The sequence below is a fragment of the Acinonyx jubatus genome, chromosome D3, assembly GCF_027475565.1.
Source record: "Acinonyx jubatus isolate Ajub_Pintada_27869175 chromosome D3, VMU_Ajub_asm_v1.0, whole genome shotgun sequence".
Classification (NCBI taxonomy): domain Eukaryota; kingdom Metazoa; phylum Chordata; class Mammalia; order Carnivora; family Felidae; genus Acinonyx; species Acinonyx jubatus.
The window spans coordinates 11,474,241-11,494,541 of NC_069392.1; the positions used below are offsets into that span (position 1 = coordinate 11,474,241).

Here is a 20,301-nt window from a genome sequence, read left to right on the forward strand (position 1 = left end):
AGGACCAGAAACGCTCCAGGGTGCGGGAGCCTGACTGCGGGGCTGCGAGCCTTCCCCGGGCGCCTAGCCCATCGCGACCACAGAAGGCACCGCAGGGGAAAAGCTAGGCGCCCACGTGGGGCCAGAGCACGGTCCCCGCAGCCGCGCACCAGGGTTCCACGGAGACCCCCCCCCCCACAAAAGGGTCCCCCGCACCCAGCCCGCGGGAGGCCGCCAGCCAGGCGGGAGTAGCACGCGGGACGCTTACAAAACCGTCCCGCTTCTCCCCAGCGCTTAAGCTAAAGTCTCGGTCCGGTGCCCGCAGGTGCGCGTCACCCTGGCCAGCTGACCGCCCACGCACGCTCGACGGCATTTCTGTGCAGTGCACGCTCCGGCCTACCGGCCGCTGCGGGCAAACTGCCTGGTTGAAACGGAAAGGAGGCCGGGCGTTTTGTCTAGAGACGCCCCTCTGCACCCCCTGCTCCTTCCCGCCGCACAGGAAGGGAATGGGCCTGCCTTCTCTCTTCCCCAGCGGCCAGCGGCCAGCAACCAGAGGTGCAAGCACTCAATGTCCCCTCCCCACCCCAGACCCTGGGGGCTCAGTGTTTTAGCACTAAGGCCCCACGGGACCAGAGTCTCCCATTTGGACCTTCCCAAACCGTCTCCCCTCTGGATCAAATCCTTGCAAACCCAGCTCCCTCAACTGGGCACCATGTGTTTGTTGATTTTCCCTAAAGAGACCACATGGCAGGACAGAGACCACCCTTGGAATTAGATCAAGCCTCATCTCTGCTCCCACATACAAGCTGCATGACCTTGGGCAACTCCCCTCCCCTCCCATATTTCTGTCCTCGTTTCTAGGCTGCCATGAGGGTCAAGTGTCCTAAGACCAACCAGCCCACTTTATGGTGGAATCAGCAAGCTAAGGGTTTTGAACACTGAATCCGGAGACCGTGTCCTGTCTTGGTGATTAATTATTGCCAATGAAAAAACCTAGAGACATTTCCCCCCAAATCGGCGTTTTGTTCTTCATTTGCTTTTCGTTGGTGAAGGGAAAGCTACTCAAAGCTAGAGAATCCACTAAAAGCTACACAATTCTCTTGGAAGGTGGGGCGGGGGGCAGCACATGCAATGTCCTGCATGCAGATTCAGGGGGTTCACCAAGGCTGCTCTCTCCAACCAGACTCCAGGTTTAGGACCCTGGTCTAGTGTGCCTGCTGCGGGAATTGGTGCCCAGCCCATCCTGGGAACTGGGGGTGAGGAAGGCTAGAAGTGGGGGGGGGGGGGACATAAACCCTAAAGTATCAGCTAAAAGGGGTATCAGGGTTGGTCTCTGGCAGCTTGGCTTCCCCATCCGTAAAAGAGGGAGCAGGTGGCCTGGGGTCTCCCTCTCAGCCAGAATGTCTCAATAATAAGGCAAGATCTGGAAGTGAGTAGGGAAGGTATCTATGGCTCCCACCACGGTCCAGCCTTTGGGCAGCGGGTGCTGCGTACCCACTGGGCTAGAAGGACCGTGTTTTCTGAAGATCTGAAACGCAGCCGCCATCCCTAATCACAGACGGGACTGGGGGCCAGGCCAGGGGTGCACACTTCCCTCTCCGCAAGACCCCGGTTCTCCAGTTGCCCGGGAAAGGTGGCCCCAGAGCATGGGACAGCAGACCACAGAGAGGACCGCACAGGAGAGAGGTGGAGCCAGCGGGAAGAAGGTGAGAGAAATCAGAGGAAAAGGAAGAGAAGGGAAGGCCGGAGCCTGGAGGAAAAGACTCAGGCGGGTGGAGTGGGACAAGGAAAGGAGAGGCTGAAAGTGTGACGAGGCAAGAAGAGAGAGAAACCCTAGGAGGAGAGAAGTGGGGACAAGAGAGACAGACAGAGAGAGACTGGGAGCAGGGGGTGGACCGGAGGAGCCCTCCTGGTACTTACGTGCCCGAATGGGTCCAGGTGGTTGTTAGTGAGCTTGAGTTTCTGGAAGGAGACCAGCTGCCGCATCCAGTGTGCCCCAGTGGCCGGCGAGTCTGGGTGCACGTAAAGGCGGCCCGGCATAGCGGGCTCTGCTTTGCCCGTCACAGACCTAGACCGAGATGGGGCGGAAACCCACCAGACTTAGCGCCCCGTGGTGCTGGCGAGGGCAGCTGACTAAGAGAATGATCTGGAAATGTCCTGACCCTCCCCTGGCATCTACAAGCCCAGGCGCCCAGAACGCCCGTAGCCAGGCGAGCCCCCACCCGGCTCTCTTTTCTTCCACCTTGCTCCTTCCCCTGCACCAGGGGCATGCAGCCTGGCGGCCCTCAAACAATCGGTGGGTTCTGGAAGGCTCTGGACAAAAAAAAAAAAAAAGTCTAAGAAAAATCCTTGAGGGCTTTCAAACGGGCCTTCCTCTTGGAGCCTCCGTTCGCTGGGCAGCCACGGGGAGCAATCCACCCAAGGAACGGACCTCTCCTCTCTTGCCTGTTTGACTCAAATACCACGGCCCGACTTTGCAATTTCATAAAAAGGCATGTTCAAAGCAGGTAACTCATAAAAAATAACTGTAAATGGTTTTATGCCCCCAGAAATACCTCCAGCGCTTGGAAACAATACCCTTTTGAAAAATCCACAACCCGCGGCTGCAGCAACAGATAACAAGCCCTTTACCTCCCGTGAGCCTCAGTTTTCTTGTCTATAAAATGGGGGGCTAAGGGCTGCTGTTCCTTCCTCTCGGGGTGGTCCGGAGGATGCGTGGGGATAGCAGCAAGAGCCTCTAAGGCACAGTCGGAGTTCAGAAGATGTTGCTTCGTTCGGTGCGGGGGAGGGGAGGAGGTTTTTTTTTCCCCCCACTTTCCTCCCTGCTCCCCCGCAACTGCCCACGCCGGTGCCTACCATTTATTGTCTGCGAACTTGTATCTGTGGTCATCCGCGGGAACGATGTCCATGAGGAGGATGTATTTCGTTTTGGGGTTAAGGCCCGTCACCTTCACTTTGTAACTGGGAAACATCCGCCTAGGGGAGAAAAGGAGGGAGACCCAGAAAGTCAGAGACAGAGACAGAGAGAGAAAGAGAGAATTAATGCCAACGTTTTAAAGAGCGCGTCCCCACATTTTAACGGGAGAAGCCACAGTTTGAGAAGCGCTCAGGAGAGAAGTGACCCCCGCTCCGCTCCTGCCAAAATCCACTCCGGGTTTCCCTGGGAGTTCTGGGGAGGAGAAAGGCCCAGAGGTGAGCTGGAGGCTGGTGATTATTTGTAACCAGGAGGAAAATAGAAACCTGGAGGCGAGGGCTTCTAGAGAGAACCAGGGCCTCCATTTCTGCTCTTTGTAAATGCTCTTTTCAGAGCCAGAGACCTCCTTTTTAATCTCGGGGCAGAAGGAGACTTCTTAGGCCAAAAGCTGGCCTCCTCCGTGCAGGCAGGTGCGTTGGCCGCTATGCACCCACATGCGGGCACCGAGGTGGGTGCACACCCGTGGGCACCCGTGTACCTTCTGTCCTGGCTTCGGTCCTCCACCCCCAGCGTAGAGCTCAGCTGGCGACCTTGCCACGAGCCTCCAGCCGACATTTGTTCCTCAATCCCACCACTGTCCCGCCCCCCAACTTCTCCAAGGCACCTGGTGCCCTTCCTGGGAGAGTCTAAGCCCTCCGGCCCTCGGCAAAGAAACTCAAAACCCATTCGGGTTTGGTTTTGGAGACACCGGGGCCTGAACCAGGATGGGCTCAGGGGCAGGCGGGTGCTTCGGGGTCTGCGAGGTTCTGTACCCCCGCTCCCCTCAGCGCGCACGGGGCGGGCTCCAGATTCCCAGCCCTCCCGCGGAGGGGGATGGAGCGCTCCCCAGAAAGCCAGAAGGCGGGTTCAAGGCTGGCCGGGGCAGAAGGACGGGCTGCTGGATCCTGGCTCACCCAGGGATGGCAGGAAGGGGTGAGTGAAGGGAGGCCTTGGAGCCGAAGCCTGGTGGTGTTTATCTGCCTGAGCTCCGCGCCTGCAGGCAAGCTCGAGGGAGGCTTCCCAGGCCTTTTATAGTTAAATCCCCTCAGCTCAGGCTGAGGGGGAGAGGGGGCCCGGGCCGTGTCTTTCCTTCCAGAGCAGATTGGGAAGAAGAACTCAGTTCTTCAGTGTAAACAGAACGCGCCTCCTGGTTCACTCAGGCCGAGCGGGGGAGCAAACGTTGTTTAATTTCAAATAATAATAAATGTCACTGTTGTCAGTTTATTGCGGGAGGCTCAGGCTGGAGAACCAGGGGCATCTGGTGAGGCGGCTCCCCCCTCCCCCCCTTCACACACTCGGTGGCCGGCTTCACGAGCCTGTCCGGGGCGGACTCCGGACTTTCTGCCCTTGGGACACGGAGGGCCCCTGCGGCACCGGGAGGCCTGTGGTGAGGACGTCCCCAGGCCCGGGCTCGTTGCACACACAGTCGCCCCTGGGATACAGAGTTGCATGACCCTCCAAATAGCTTTCCCCAGAAGTTTAGCGTTTCTAGCAAAAAACAAAAAACAAAAAAACAAAAACCCTGCGAGCTTTTAAGAGGAACTCTGGGGTGAGTGTCTTGGCCAAACTGCCGTGTTTATCGGTGTCTGTATATATAGAGCCCGGCCGAGCCCCGGTTCAGTTTCAAAGGCTTCTCCCGCTTTCTATAAACAATGAAAGAGGTAGCGAATACATTCAGCGGTTCGGAGTTTGGCAGTCGGGTGGGACTCTGGAGCCGCTCCAAGGTCAGGGAGGGTGGGACGGAGGGTGGGGGCCAGGAGTCAAGGCTGAGAGCGGGTCTCATCTCCGTGCCGACTCCGCACCTCCCCGGTTCCCCGTTCTCTCTCCCTGCCCGTCCCACTTTCTCCCACGACCAACCCGTCCACTTATTATGGCCCCCAAAGCTCTGGATTCTTCTCCTATACGAGGTGGGAGAAATGCCCTGTTTCGGAGGTGAATCCAACAGGCGTTTCCTCCACCAGCGATGCAGGTCAATGGAGGAATTCTCTAAGCATCTTTATCCAAAATCGGGTCAAACAAAACACATTCGTTCTCTCTCTCTCTCTCTGCTCTGCTCTGCTCTAGGCTCTCTTTTCTCTGCCCCCGTCTCTGTCTCTCGCATCTCCGAGACCTTCCCTCCTTTGTCTCCCCCACAAGTTGCCCAGGCGCCCCCCCACCCCACCCACCCCAGCAGAGGTGGCCAGCTCACCTTCCGGCCTTGGTTATGATCATTTCTGTGCCGACTTCGTGAAATTTCAGCCACAGTTCTCTTTCGTGGAGAAACACCTTGATCCCTTCCATGCCCTAGAGAGAGGAGAGAAAAGTCACACGGACCGGCCCCAGGAGCAGTGGGCCTTCCCTTCCCCCCAGCTGCCCCCCAAACACAGACTTCTCCTTCCCTCCGGAGCCTCTGGGCTCTGAGGCTGAGAACTGCCCCCAGCCAGCCCTGGAGCACCAGCAGCCCTGCCCAGGAATCCCTGTACAAGCTCCGTGTACCTCCCCACGATGCCCTGTTGTCTCCTAACGCCACCAACACAAGGCTAGAGAAAAGTCCCCAACCATCAGGGTCCTCTAGTGCGTCCATGAGAACAGACTTTAAAAAACCAAAACAGAAAAAAAACAAAAAATAACAAAAAAACTGGGGCCAATCGCAAACCCTTTTAGCCAAGATGCAACTAAAAGACAAAAGCAAAAACAAAAACACTCCACCTCAAAAGGCCCACTCAGAACATTCTCACGTAGCCACTCCCATGGGGTGCAAATAGTGCATATATGCGTGTTGAGTCTCACGGTGGTGCAAATATGGCCGTAAGAGAAAATGTAAACTTAAAACTGTGTAGATCGTGTAAGAGGTTCCCACGGTCCAAAAAGTTAATCCTCTGATGCCTCTATTAACAAACCTCCTAGGTTCTCACACCCAACTTCATTCGCTTCGAGCTGTTTTTTGATTACGGGAGCAGCCGAAACCGGTTAACGTTTCCGCTATGCAGCTCAAAGTTATTTTACTGAAGCGACGCAGAAAAATTTCTAGATGAAACCTTCGTTTTGCAATAATCCGCAACTGTCTCAATAAGCAGATTTGCTTTTCCGGAAAGAAAATCGAAGTCCCCCAAACCGTGTACCCACTGTGCTCTACAACTATTCACGCATTTTCCTGAGCCGGGAAGGGGGAAAAGGAGAGTCAATGAGGTAGCCAGGAAGGACATCCATGGAAATCCCAAAGAAGAGCTTTAGCTACGTGCAAATATCTCTTCGGACCAAGTCACCCCGTTTTGCACCAACTGACACCTTATTTAAAATTATGGGAGGGCTCCAGGGGCCGCCTGGAGCACCCAGGGCGCTGGGGGGAACAGGGCACAGAGCACACGGCCTAGGAGGCCTCTCCCCCTCTAACTGGGGCCCAGCTTCCATCCAGGGGAGCCTGCGGCTCCCTGCAACCTCTTGGCACGGCCCGGTGCTCCCCTCCACCGGCCAGAGCGAGCCAGCCCTCCAGAGCCCGGCCCAAGGCAAATAGTGCAACACGAGGGTCTGGGCGGCGGCTCGGGGAAGGCGGGCGGAGGCGAAGGCTAAGGAAGATCTGAAGAAGGGTCAAGCCATCGCTCACGCAGGCCTGAAGCAGCCGCTGACCCAGCCCTTAATGAGGTGCTCAGGGCTGAGCCTATACCTAGTGCAGCAGCAAAGGAATGATCTGGGCTATTGTTAGCTGGCCCCAAATAGCCGGATAATGAAGGCTTCTCTATAACAACTTCAATGTATTTCCAAAATCCTCTGGCCATAAAGATTATCGTCACAATAAAGTGGATTGGAATATACTGGAATTGGGGGGGGGGGGATGCAGGGCATAGGAAAGCGGAATGAGTGGAGATAAAAAGGAAAAGGGGACAATTATGAGCAACGGGCAAGCCACCCTCCTCCCCTCCCCCACAGGAGGGCCTTCGGTTTTTGCAAAGGGCTTCTAGGCTAGCTGTCTTCTTACCTGCTGGGTGAAGGCGGCCTGCGGGGATGACGGAGACTTGTTGGGGGCCCCTAGCGTGCTCTCGGGCTTGGAGTCACAGGGTAGATCTTTCGAATCAGGTTCCAGGGGAGTGTGTGCCAGGCCAAAGCCCTCGTCTGCGTCGGCCATGGTGTGCCTGGCGCCCTGTGCCCGAGCAGGGTCCTGCTCTGAGGCCAGGAAACAGAGAGAGAGAGAGAGAGAGAGAGAGAGAGAGAGAGGGAGAGAGAGAGATTGGAAGTACAATTCTAGTGACAGGAGGGCGCAGCTGGGCCCCAGTGTCCAGCTTCCAGCACCTCCGTTCTCAGCTGAAGAAGGCTGTGGAAGGTCCCGTTATTATTATCGTTGTTATTACTCTATGACCACGCACAACCTCTTGCAAAAGACCCGAGTCAGGCTGAGAGGAGGCGGCGAGGCTCGCATCTCCCCTGCGCAGGCTCCCCCACGATAAGCCAGCTGCCCGTCAAATTTGTCTGGACTTCTGGAAGGGCCAATAAAGATAAGGCCTGGGTATTTTTGGAAGCCATTGGGCACGAACCAAAAACAAAACAAAAACCTAGTGTCCTTTGGAGAACTGTTTTTCTCCGTCAGACTTACAGAAGGACATCACGGCTCTGTGTATTAAAAGTCACAGGAGGCATATTCTCCTGCAGCAGGCAAAACGTCTACAGTAACCCGCCTCTTGCAAAACCAAGAACCTAGAGGGGGAAAGATACGCAGATCAAGAGACCCAGCCCCAAGGACAATTCGCGTTCATCCTTTATCAGTTACAGGCCTTAAAATGAAAAGTCCCTTGACAGTAAGAGTCCTCCCCTTTCCCCCCACCTTCAGCAACGGTAAAAATTAAAAGTAGCCGAACAGAAAAGGCAGGAGAGCGGCCGCGCAGCAGTGGGGAGGGAGGCGCGCTGCTGGGCGCGGCAGGCCAGCGCTGTGCAGGCCGCCGGGGCTGCGCGATCTCCAGGCTTTCTCGGCTCTCCGGCCCAGACGGGCATTTTGACGAGCAGCCAGGCCGAGGGGAGTTTCTCCGAGCTTCAGCCGGGCCTGGCTCGCTGGAAATGCAGGCCCAAGCTCGGGCCCAGGAGGACAAAATGGGTCCCGGACAAATCCTGGGCGGCAGGCGCTGGATCCAACTCGGAGGTCCGACGCAACGGGGAGAACGGCCGGGGTTGCAAGCACGTAAAGGAACAGCTGCAGAACTGTTCAAGCCCGGATGAGCCTGCCTCCCCGCTCTGATCGCTTTCCAATCTCCTCCACGTTTCCAAGTAGGGATCTCCTCCCCCTACACCGGGCTGCACTGGGAAGGGGGCGCCAAGGATGCCCCCCCCCAAAGCTTCGCAGCCGCTGAAGCGAAAGGCTGGGTCCCACCCAGGTCTGCGGTGGCCGGAGACCCGGAGTGCGGCCGACGAGGACGGCTCGTGAGGCCCGACTCCCCAGCAGCTTCCCTCACCACACCCTTGGGGCTTGGGCGAGGCGGTGATGGGAGCCCCGCGGCCGGCTGGCAACAAAAGAACGCGGGGCTGGCGTCGCCCACGTGCGCTGCCTTCCGCCGGGGGCCGCCGGGACCGTCCCCTCGCGCGCCCCGGTCGCGGTCGGCGGCAGCTCGGGGCTGGCGGAGGCAAGCTAGATGCGCTGTGACAGAACCAGGCCGCGCGTCCTGCAAACCTCCCCGCCGCTCGCCGGGCCGCGCGCCTCCCCGCCTGGCTCCACGCGCCGGGGAGCTCCGGGCCGCGCCACATCCCCCGCAACGCCGGGCTCGGCGCAGTCCCGGGCGGGGCGGAGTCCCGCCGCCGTTTCGCGCCTCCCGGAGCCCGCGCGGCCGGCGGGCTCCCTCCCGAGCCTCCCGGGCCATCTGCAGGGACGGTTACCTCGCTCGGTGAAGCCGGTGCATTCACCACATCCCTTCTTGCTCCTAGCAGGGAAGCTGGCGGCGAGGCGGGGGCGCGGGCATGGTGGCTCCGGGTGGGGGGTGGGGGGTGGGGGGTCTATGCCGGGGACGGCTCGCCCAGACTAGCGGCTACCGCTGCCTACAAAGGATCGGCCACCGCTGGAGCCTGCCCACCTCCAGCACACACCTCCTCCGCTTTGCGCTCGCTCGCTCTCCCTAAAGACTTCCAAGTTGTCCGGCGCCAGAAGGGCTCCAAGGAACGCAAGCGGCAGCCTCCGGGAGCACCCTCGAGGGAAGAACCTCAGGGCCCCCTGCTCACTTGCACCCCTCGGGAGGGAGAGTTGGGAGACCGGAGGGAGCTGGGAAGTTGGGAATGGCCAAGGTCCTTTCTGAGCGCCGCTTTCAGGGTTAAAGTTCTGGAATCCAAAGAAAAAGGGCCTCTCTCCCTCTCTCTCTCTCTCTCTCTCTCTCTCTCTCTCTCTCTCAGAAATACAAGCCGACTCAGCTGAGCTCAGTGACGTTGGGCTGCCTTGATGCTTACAAAGTACTGAAATTGCCTATCCAACTAGCTCCCATTGCATGCAGCCTGCCTCTGCCTCTTTCCCGCCCCCCCACCCTCTCTCTCTCTCCCCCTCCCTCCCTCCCTCTCTCTTCCCACTCCCTCCCCCAACCACCTTTTCCACTAGATTTCCCGAACACTCAAATCACAGCACTAGTCTCAAACCCAGACCTCGAGATCACCCCTCCTCTCCACCCCCTTCCCAACCTCCATCCATCTCTGCTTCTCTGAGCTCGGCTCGGTGGCTGCAAAAAAATCCTGCACAAATCATCGCAAACCCGGTCGGCTTCTGCCCGGGAAGTAATCTCGGTGACACGGCTGTGCAGAGAACGGAGTCTGAACGCTACGCTGCACGCGCGCGCGCGCACACACACACACACACACACACACACACACGCCTTGCGCCTCCTCTGAAGCCTGGCCCGCGTTCTCCCTCCAACGCTGACCTCAAGACAGAGCTGCATGACCCCGCCTGGCCCGGCTGGCCGCCGACGGCCGCCCTGACATCTCTCCCCCTCCCCACTCACCACCCGGGCTCTCAGCGACTCCAGGGTGAAGGCAGGGTGAAGGTGCATTGGGGATGGGGACTGAGATCAAAGATGCCAAGAAATTGCCTGGGGCTCCCACCCCCGAGGCCACCAGACCTCCCGGGCTGGAGATGTACGCGCGCGGCAGTACCCAGTTTTATTAAAATAATCAAACAGTCATTGGAGACTGGCTGGGGTTTTCATCTCCACTGGGCCCCTCTCCCTGCCCTCCCCGTCTCTGAAATGTATTATTTTGAGGGTTGAAGAGGTCAATAGAAGCGTAAACACAGCGAGCAGGTCTTAGCCTGAGCAGACCCAGTCTGGAGCACCAACCATTGAGGCTCCGAATAAATGTCAGGGTTCCCTTAGTTTCCCACCCTCGTCTCCTGTACCCCCTCGCCTTATTCTTTTCTGGGGGCTCTGGTTCGAGACTTGGGCCTGCAGGCCAAGGTCTGGGGAAAGGCACTGAGAGGGGAGAAATGCCCTGGAGAGATCAGCGGCCATCTGGGCGTAACACATCGTTGCCAGATTACAAAGTGGACTGTCCATCCCTAAAAGTGGGGCTACAAGGGGTTGGGTGGGGGGGGAGAGAAGGACCAAGCCCAGCATTTGCTACGGTTCTCACTCCGCCTTCCAGGTTTGTTTGCAAACAACCTTTCACCAAGGCGGTTTATTTATTTATAAACACACCCTCACCCTTCCAAAATGTCAGCTCAGAGGACTTTGGGCTTGCTAAGGAGGGGACCCCTGGCCAAAGATGGAAAACAAACGTGGTTTCAGGATGAGCCTAAATCTCCGCATCTCTGGCAAAAGGAAGGGGAAATCTAGAAAGACCTCTCCAATCCCTTTAAATTCTCAGAGATTTGCGGATAAAAGAATTTCCCATAAATAATTCGGAGGCCCCTCCCGGGAGGGCAAATCTGAACTCCCCCAAGTAACTGCCTAGCCAGACTCACTTAGTCGGTGAAGTGCAGTTTGTGCTGGCCACCAAGAGAAACTGGGATTTTGAAACCTCCAAAGGGAATCTGTTCTTGCCAGGTGACACTCCAAGGCGAAATGCAAAGAGTGCATTCTCATTTCCACAGTGAAAAACAGCATCTCTGGGAGGGGGGTTCAGCATGGCTGAGTTGGGGCGGGAAGGCAGGGGGCCGGAGGCAGGTCAGGTGCTGAGAGAAACCTACCCCCCCCCCATAGCTGTCCAAGGAGACACTCACCTCCAAAAATCCCACCTCTTCTTTCCAGCGCAGAAGCCAGCAGTGGCGCCTTGCTGGGGAGTGGGGGGGTTCAGGTGAAGACTTTGCAAAGGACCCCCAAAAGAGACCCCTTTTAGGCCAAGCCTTCTTCCAGCGTCTGTCAAGAGTACTAGGTACCTCCCAGCTCGAGGCTGGTTTGTGGTCTTCGACAAATTAAATATTACTATTTATTACCAGGCATACCCCAATAAAATAAAGAGGCAACCAGGCGATACGGACTATCTCACCAGCCGCTGCACCTATAGGACTTGGAGACGTCACGAGTCACGCAACCGGCCCGCGCGCGCTGTCACGCTCGACTGGGGGGCAGCGGCGGGAGGTTAATTTCTGTCCGTCTTCGCCTATCAGCCCCCGGTCTGAGCAGCCACAAGTCCCAGACGCCTGGGCCGCGGGAATAAATAAAGAAATAAACAAACCCAGCGCTCTCTGGGGGAAATGGGGGTGGCGAACATCAGGCACAAATAGAACCGAGATCGATTTTCTTAGGGAGGGGGAGGGGGGCTCTTGGCGAAGGGAGGTGGGAGCCAATCTCAGCCCACGATTGGGAAGAAATCAAATTGTTCCGAGGTGGAACGAAGTCCCTTGGAGGAGGCACGAGAGTCCTCTTATTATTTAAAAATTATTTTTTTCCGAGGAGGAGCTCTCGGCAAACGAATATCCAGGCGCCGCTCTAGCTGGTTATGTTTGGGACGCGATAACTCAGTGCCTGCTCGCAGACCTGCATACAAGTAATTACCGGGTTATCGCGCGGGGGAAATGAGACCAGGGCGTTGGAGGGAAGAAAGAGGGTCGTCCGCAATGTATCTTACTGAGAAAAAGTCCATTCTGCGGGAGCACCTCTAGCCGGGTCCGGGGACGCAACTCTTCCCAGCGCGGCCCGGCGGGGGCGGGGTGCGAGTAGGTGCAGGGGTCGGGGTAGAGGGGGTGATTTCTGCACAGAAAAAGTACAGCGACCGGGCCTGCAAAGGGTGAGGCGCTCTGTCTTGTTCTGGAATAACGATTATCATTATTCTTGGTCTCCTCAATGGGCATAACCCCTAAGCGCCCCGTGGAGGGATATGCGCTCGAGCTTTCGCGCGCAGCTGGAAACGCGCTGGGTGCAGTTGGGAAACGTACTGCGTAGACGCCCCCGGCGGCGCCGAGGGAAGAGCTAGGCCTGCCCGGGAGCGAGCGAGCGAGCGTCGGGCCTTCCGCAAGGGTAAGCTCCCCGCCAAGGGGCCCAGAGGGAAGCGGATGTCGGGATCTGGCCTTGCCCCCAGCTTCGGGGGTTCCATCCCGCGTTTCGCTGGCCCCTAGCCCCCCTGGCTTTCCGAAGCGCGGCCTGTCTCCAGGTCCGGTCCGTCTGGGGCTGGAGCGGCAGCGAAAAGTCAGGAACGCAGCTGACCGAGCGGCCCCGGGAGCTAAGGTCAGGCCCGCGGGGAGAACGGGCAGTGGTTTCCAGCGCTGGACGCGGGCGCCCGGGGCCGGCCGGGCCGCAGACTCTGCTGTATCCAGCCAGCAGGACCCGCGTCTCTCCTCTGGGCCAGGCCGCAGTGACTTCCCCCAGATTCTCTTTCGTTTCCCAGATTACTAGCTATTATCTTTTCCCCAGTCCGAGGCCCTTGGGGGCGAAGCGTTTGCTCCCAGTTGCCCAGAGTGCAAGCCGAAACCCTTCGCCCGAGGCCTGCGGATGGGTTCCCATTTGATCTCCAGGCTTAGATGGGCCGGAAACGGAGGCCTGGGCCCCGCCGGAGCTGGGAGGAGAAGGCGAAGCTCTGAGCTGGGCGAGAGCTCCTTTCCTTGTGGCTCCCTTCCCCCGCGTTCCCGGCGCGGGTCCCCGCAGCCCCTCGGACGCGCTCGCAAAGGATCCCGCAGCCGCGGCTTCCGGGACCCGCTGTCCCAGACACTGGGGAGGCCCGGAGCGCGGACCGCATACACTAAAGACCTCCCCCAGTTGTGAGCATCTCCATTCTTTCCCCCGGTCGTTGGGCGGTTAAGTTCCAAAGAGCAGCCGCCCCAAGCAGCCTCCCTTCCCTCTTCGGGAGGATCCGCGCTTTCCTCGACCTGCTCCCAGCACGGTCTCCACCGCCCCCCGCGCCCACCCCGCCAAATGCATTTTCCTCAATTTTGCAAACTTCTGGCCCTGTTTTTAATATCACCGTGGGTAGAGGAGTAGAGGGTCCCACTTAAAAAAAAAAAAAAGCCCGAAACAAAACCAACAAGGGGAGACCGCTGTTGCTCTTTTCTCGCTCCTGCCTGTTTTAGGAAAGTTGAGTGTTTCTGAAGGAAAGACAGACCACCGTCTCTTTCCTCTCAAAAAAATGACCTGGCTTACGAAGACACCATCTTTTCCGCTTTTTTTTCCAACGCGTCCCCGCCTGACTCGGGTCTCGTCTCTACCGGAGTCAAAACAGGAGGGAGAAGAGCAGAAAAGGCTGGGAAAATGAGGAAGGATTCCAGCAACGACAGATAACGACAAACCAAAGTTGGGCCGACTCATTTTGCAAAAAAGGCAGTCGGTCTACAGGGGAGAAATTCCCTCGTTTTCTCAGGGGGTCATTTCCCCTCTCGCCTAGTTAAATCTGGCTCTGCTGTATTTTTTCCAGGACCTCGCGGTATCTCCCTTCCCCGTGTTTTAGCCCATTCCTGCCTTTCTTCCCTTCTGACCGGAAGCATCTGGGGAGCATACTGGCTATGGCTATTATTTTAATATCCCATATTCTCCTCCAATATTTTCACCGAGAATTATTACTGCCACTGCTCTTATCCAGGCTGTTCTTCCCTGTGCTTTGGAAACATTCCCCCCCCACCACCGCTCCCCCAAATTTGGCGGATGAAGCCCCCTGCCCCACCCCATCAGGGCAATAAAATGAGATCTAGAAGGTGAGATCTCGATGCTAGAGATTCGCAAGCTCCCAAGGAGCAGAGAAGGTGATTGGGGTGTAAAAGGGGCATCTTGTTCTGGCCCCTCCAATTTAAGCAGTCTTCAGTGGAGGAGAAGGGTGAGTCTCGAACTGAGGGGGGCCTGGAACCCCCTCTTACCCCAATGGGCTGCACTGCGCCTGAGAACTCCATCTGTCCCTGCAGCCTAGAACCTGTAGAAAGCCCCCCACCCCACCCCGTGCAGTCAGCATGTGCCCACAGCCCCAAAAGCCATGGGGGAAATATATACTAAATTCCAGGGCTCTGACCCAGTAAGATAGAGACTCGGGCTAATACCTCCAGGTCTGGCGGGGAGCCTGTCTGGATACCCCCCTCCCTCAACCGGAGGGTGCTGTGGAAACTTGGGAACCCGCTGCTCTCCAGGGCTCTGGAAAGACAAATTTTCTTTGGCAAAGGGAACGGTGTCGTGCTGTCGACAAGGCAGACTATTTTTCTTGTTCCCTCACAAGGGGGGGGGGGAGAAAAGAAAGCGAGAAAGAAAGGGAAATTAAATCCACACGTGTTAAGCTTGCTCAAAGGGCCGGATTCAAAACCAGAGACGAAACCACGGCTCCGGTGCTGGCTGCCCGTGGGCCTCCTTCCAGCCAGCCCGGGCCTCACAGAGCAAGACGTCCACGCCGAGAGGACTCAGTCTGATGTTTCATAAAGCACTTTCTTTAAGGGGGAAGGGGCATGGTTCCTGTCTACGCTGCAGAGGCAGAACTCGGAGCCGCAAAGCAAACAAAGGAGATAGTAGTTGGGACCCTAACACCCCCCCACACACACACCCCTTTAAGAAAGTTCAGCTAGTACCTCCTAGTCAAGCCAGTGATTAGGCAACATTGACTTTAGAGCCAAAATGAGCCAGGCCAGTGATTTTGGAAATCCCTGAGGTCTTGACCCGGCTTTCAGACTTGGACCTACCTGGGTCAAGAGAACCTAAACCGTTGTTTTACTGACCCTGGAACAGCCAGTTTGATCATCTGCATGGCGACACCTCACATCCCTTGCTTCTCTCTTTGGCCGAGAAACTTGCCAGGGCAGCGGCCACAGGCCCCAGCCCCGGGAGGAGCTCGGCACCCGGTGCAGGGGAGGTGGGGGTGAAGGACAGAGCAGCCACGCCGCGCCGCCGGGGAGCTGCGAGTGAAAACTCTAGTAATGACCTTGAGGAGGTGAAGGGACGCGTGTGGGGGTGCGGGGTGACAAGGGGGGGCCAGACCCCAAACTGGAAGGATCCGTCACCAAAACGATTGCTTGGTCAAGACCTCTAATTTTTCTTCCCTTTCAGCCCCGGGCCTTGAGCGCCGCAGCGGGTCCCCCCTGGCCTCCTGGTGCTGGGTTTCTGGTCTTTGGGGGCAGCCTCAACAGAAGGATCCGGAAGCAGGGGCCTCCAGATGCCTAGCTGCTGCCGCGCCATCACACCCGGAAAACCCTGGGGTGAAACTGACCACGGCTTTCGTGGGGTGCAACAGAGAGAGGTTGGTGGCAAAGAAAACTTCCTGGCGACCGTTTTGGGGGGGGGGTGGGCTTGTCTTCCTGGTCGCCATGGCGACCCAGGAGTCCCGTCCAACACTCTCAACAATGGGGCACCCGCAGTACCATCTGGACGCTCCGAGGTCTTCGAGGTTCTTCTCCCACCCATCACTCTGGGGCTCTTGGCTTTCCGGAGCCTCCTCCACAGATTCAACACGGCAGGGATTGAAAAACCACCCCCTTTTGGAAACGGAGGAGAAAATCGAGATTTAGTGCCGTCTTTGCGGGTGGGCCCAGGTCTGGAGCAAAAGCCCCCACTTGGAGTTGACGACAGTGACCTCCGAGGGGTGCGTACAGGGATGCTTTCGCCCAAGCCCGCAAGCCCAGATTTTCAGCCAGTGACCTGGGACCGGGTCAGCGACCAGGAGTGCTGAGTCTCTGTCTCTTCACATATACTATTCACCCCGATCTCTGCTTTCGAGGCTCCCCGCATACATGCACACCACCCCTTTCGCCTGCCTGGATTAACGTCTCAGTGGAAGGAGGAAAGTCAGGAACTAGAAATTTGTGGCTTTCGTGTGGGCAAGGCCTTACTGAGAGAAAGAATACATTATACTCCTTTTAGAGGGAACATTTTCCATTGTGGGTGTAATATAAACAACATTAAAATAGCACGTTGGCCTGCATTGCTTTCTGCTTGAACCTGCAGCGGGAAATACCCATCTTTCTTCTGGGGGTGGGCAGTGCACGATACAGGCGACTTTTCCGGCTCCATTTTTCAGGCAGCAAGCTCCGAGAAAGATCCAGGGCACTGACCGGCTTGGAGGCCATGGAGGGAGCTAGAGGGGGAGAGAAGGCCTCAAGGAGAAGCACTGTAGGCCTGTGGGGGGGGGGGGGCGGGCTGAGACCTAGGGCCGTGGGTTTGGGTCTCGGTGACTCCTCCTCTGGGGTCCTCCCTTCTTGGTTCGCTCTCTGCAGGGGACGCCACCCGTCCCCAGGCTGGTCAGGAAAGACAAAACTTAACTCCTGTCTCTCAGCTTCCACGGGGGGGCATCTAATGTCCCCCAAAGTTCCTGGCTGGCTCGTCAGTGCCCCCATCCGCCCCTTTCCAGGCTGAGCCCCAGGCGGCTGCCTCTCTTTCCTCTCCAGCATCTTGTGTTAATATTTTCATAAAAGTCCTGCTCGAGTCCCCCCCCCCGCCCCTGTCCCGTAGCCACGATGAGAAAAATGTGGGTATTTGAGGCTCAAAAATCTAGCATTTGAGGTGTTGACAGTAGCTAACATTTACAGCAGGCCAGGAGCTGTCGTAAGGTGGTTTCATTCACACATTATCTCTGAAAAGCTCAGTGAGGAGGTGACTCCTGGGGGTCTGGCCACAGCGTCCCTCTGGTGGGATTTGAACCCAGGCAGTGTGACTCCAGAAGCCGGGAGCAACTCTCTTACGAGACAGGGGGAAGGGAGGAGGCCCGTTACATTGTGGGAGCATTTTGACGCATCTGAAAACACATTCAGTCAAACTAAGGCGGCTGCGGAAGGCTTAGCCTTTGGGGTAATGGCTCTGATCTCCGGCACGTCTCCACCCTCTCTCCTCCCTCCCTCGGAGGAAGCAGAAGAGGGTCTGTGTGGGCATCAGACCCAGATTCCCCAGAACTGAGCAGGGTGGAAGAGAGAGCACGTAGAGGTGCGGACAGTCTCCTCCTTAAACCTCAGCATTCTGTTCTCCGTCCTGTTCTGTCCCCAGACCGTGGCCCCATAGCCTCAAGCCAGGACCCACTGGAGGGAAATAGGGGTGCGCGGGAAATGGGGGAGTGGGGAGGGGAAGAGCTGAGCACGACTTCGTTTAAAAAAAAAAAAAAAACGAAAACGAAGAATTAGGTTCAGAGAGGGTGAAGGCTTGCTCGGGTCACACAGCCTTTGCCGAAATGCACTCAGCTCCTCGCCAGTGTCTAGGCTCTGTGCTTTCAGCTGGAGCCCGAAAGGGAACCCCAGTCACTTCCCCAGTGCACACAAAGCGGCGCCCGTGAGTCCGGGGCGGCCAAGGGCGCCCCTCGAAGGCAAGGGCGCAGGGACTGCAGGTGCCTGGGTTCCCCTCCCAGACGCTCAGCCCTCCCTTCCCTCTATGCATCTTCCCCGCTGCACCTCTGGGCGTCCACAGAGTCCCGCACCTCTGGGGTCCCACCGGCGGGTCTCAGGAAGGTCCCAAGCCCTTTCAGGGGCTCCAGATCCCAGACCCCAAGACCTGATGTCAGTCCTGAGGCCTCCCCAGAGGTGGCCTTTCGCTTTTCCTCCTTCTTCTTGCCACCTGCTTGCCCCTGTGCCCACTCCTCCCAGGCAAGCCCCTGGTGCAGCGCTGGCTGCTGCAAGTTAGGAAGGGAAGGACTTCTCTAGAAGGTAGGGACTTGGAGAGCCAAAGCCTGAGAGGAGCGCCCCAAAGGGAGGCTCAAGGGGTCCCCACTCTCCAGCTGTCACTCTTCAGTTTCCTCCACCTGGCACCTGCCGGCCCCTTGGCCGTCCAGGGACTGAGTCTTCCCGCCCCCCTGCACAATTTGCTGTCTGGGAGATTGCCACCTCTCCAGACCCCCCTGTCTCCCCCACCCCAGGATGCCGGCAGACAGACTGGGTCGTTCCCAGTTCCTCCCAGACCACTCAGAGGCCAGGTCCTCGCCACCAACAGCTTTCCCAGGGGCCCCATTTGCGGGCTCCTGGTGCATCTTGGTGAGTGCCCAGGACCCAGGAGTGAGGGCCTGACCCCAGAGCACCTGAATCTGAGCACCGGCCAGGACAGCCAGGACCCAGGACGGATCCTCCTGAATTCCCGACCCCCTTCCCAGGCTCCACCTCCTGGAGCAAAGCTGGAGGTTCGGGGGTCCACCTGGGGGCATGGGCTGCGTGTCTCCCTCCGTGTGACTGAATAGGACGTCACCCTCCAGTCTCTCTGCACGACCGTGTGTCACTTGAGGAGAAAGCGTGTGTATCTCTCTGCTGTTGTGTCAAACATCACGATGGGTCAAGTGGTGTCCCGGGCCCATAACCCAGGCGACGTTCAGCTCCCCTCCGTTTTTATTGACCACTTTTATGATTATTATTTTTACCAACAGCTCTAAGTGGAGGCCTGCGGGCCTGGGCCCCCTGGAAGGCAGCTGAAGTTCCGTCAGGAGGCCAGAGGGGCCCGGCCACAAGGTGGCTGGGCCACCAGAGTCTATATTTGGAAGCAAATCCCACAGGCGTTTCCTGGGAACCGGGCATAGCCCTGAGGACACCGGGGCGGACTGGAAGGGTGGCAGGGTGGCTTGCCCAAACCCTCCCGGGCCTGGGGGCCTGGGGGCCTGGGGGCCTGGGGGCCTGGGGCAGGAGCACAGCGCTCACCCGGGCTTCTGAGCCAGGCCTTCTAATGGCCCCATCCCCCACCAGCCCTAAACGTAGTTTCTGGCCCTAAAAGCCACTTCTGCTCCATGGTGCCCGGGGGGGATTCAGCTTTCCCCCAAGCCCAGTGGCCTGGCCCCTCAGTGATGCCACTCACTGGCAGGGTATGCAGTCTTCAAGAGGTCACACGTAAGGTGTCCCAGGCCCGGCCACTTGGGAGTCACTCACAGCACACACACACACACACACACACACACACACACACACACACGATCACGGCGGGCAGAGCCAACCGCCTCGCACCTGGGGCCAGCGACGGTCGCACACATGGCCCTCGTCATATCTGCCATCACACATTCACGTGCACATCCTCACCGGTTCCATCTCACACGCACACACACACGCCTGTTCCGTCACACAGGCCCAGTCTCCCGCTCGTTGCCACGCACACACACATGCTCGTGGTCGGTCACCCACCACCCCCCCCCCCCGCGAGTGCACGTCTGCCCCTGCGCGGACGTGAACTCAGCCGCACGTACGACGGCAAACGGGGCCCACGGTCGTGCCCAGAAACCACACGTGCGATGGCAGTCCTTCCCCCCCTGAGTCACACACACCAGCCCGCGGGGCCGGGGCGCGCCCGCTCTCACCCACAGACGCATTTTACCTCCGCTCCCGGTCCCCACGTCCACAGCCCACCCCGCTTTCCCCGCCCGGCAGCCTGGACCCTTGCGTCTCCTCTTCTGCGGTCGGTCTCAGTCTTGAAAACGGGAGCACTCAGAGGCTGCCCCCCACCCCCGGCCGGAAGACATACTTGGGTGGGCACCACCATGGATCATTCTCCGAGGCCTGGGGAGGCTCCACTGGAGGGAGCCCTTGATCCAACAGCCCCACCCAAGCTGCGGTCACCAGTTCCGGAGGAGGAAGGACGGGCAGGTCTTGAAGCAGGCGGCGGGGAGCCCACTTCAGATCCTCTGTCCGCGCCCCCCCCTTCTCTCTGCCCCTCTCCACTTGCACACGCACGCTCTCGCTCTCTCTCTCAAAAACAAATAAACATTAAAAGAAAGTCTGAGGATAAAACACCAACTCCTCATATATTTAAGGCCTTGCACGAGCCTACCCCTGCCTGCCCCTCTCACCTCACCTCCTGGCCCCCTTTCTTCCTCCACATTCCATCCCCCTTCTTCTTTGTTCTTCATTTGTACCAACCTTTGTTTCCACCGCAGGGCCTTTGCACACACTATTCCCTCTGCCCCCAGGGGCTCAAGGTTATGCCTCCTATCATTTTTGTTATGTGCCTGTTCATTATCTGTCTTCACCTTAGACTCTAAGCTGCTGAGGACAGAGATCACGGCGCCCATCCCATTCACATAGTCGATGCTAGATAAATACTTGCTGAGTAAAGTATATGAAGGTATTAAGCAGACCCAGGGTCAAA

The 20,301-nt window shown here is 58.0% G+C and overlaps 1 protein-coding gene and 1 long non-coding RNA gene across 6 annotated transcripts in view; one reads left to right on the plus strand and one right to left on the minus strand.

Moving 5' to 3' along the window:
- The window catches only part of TBX5 (T-box transcription factor 5), a 48,698-nt gene extending 37,238 nt beyond the window's left edge, over positions 1–11,460 (minus strand). Inside the window, exons 1-5 of one of the 5 annotated variants that reach the window (XM_027043895.2) lie at positions 11,088–11,460; positions 6,888–7,072; positions 5,121–5,215; positions 2,836–2,955; positions 1,900–2,047 (exon numbers count right to left, since the gene is read on the minus strand). In XM_027043895.2, coding sequence (XP_026899696.1) covers positions 1,900–2,047; positions 2,836–2,955; positions 5,121–5,215; positions 6,888–7,034 — 510 coding nt within the window. In that variant the 5' untranslated portion in view covers positions 7,035–7,072; positions 11,088–11,460. Of the gene's footprint in view, positions 1–1,899; positions 2,048–2,835; positions 2,956–5,120; positions 5,216–6,887; positions 7,073–7,499; positions 8,741–8,767; positions 9,411–11,087 lie in introns of those variants that run through there. The other 4 variants (XM_027043894.2, XM_053205847.1, XM_027043897.2 and 1 more) reach the window with 4 other exon arrangements.
- Positions 11,461–11,464: 4 nt separating this feature from the next.
- LOC128312374 (uncharacterized) lies at positions 11,465–16,169 on the plus strand. The gene is made up of 3 exons (XR_008291592.1): positions 11,465–11,854; positions 12,169–12,324; positions 15,316–16,169. It is a non-coding gene; the product is annotated as an uncharacterized LOC128312374 (long non-coding RNA).
- Positions 16,170–20,301: the final 4,132 nt, after the last annotated feature.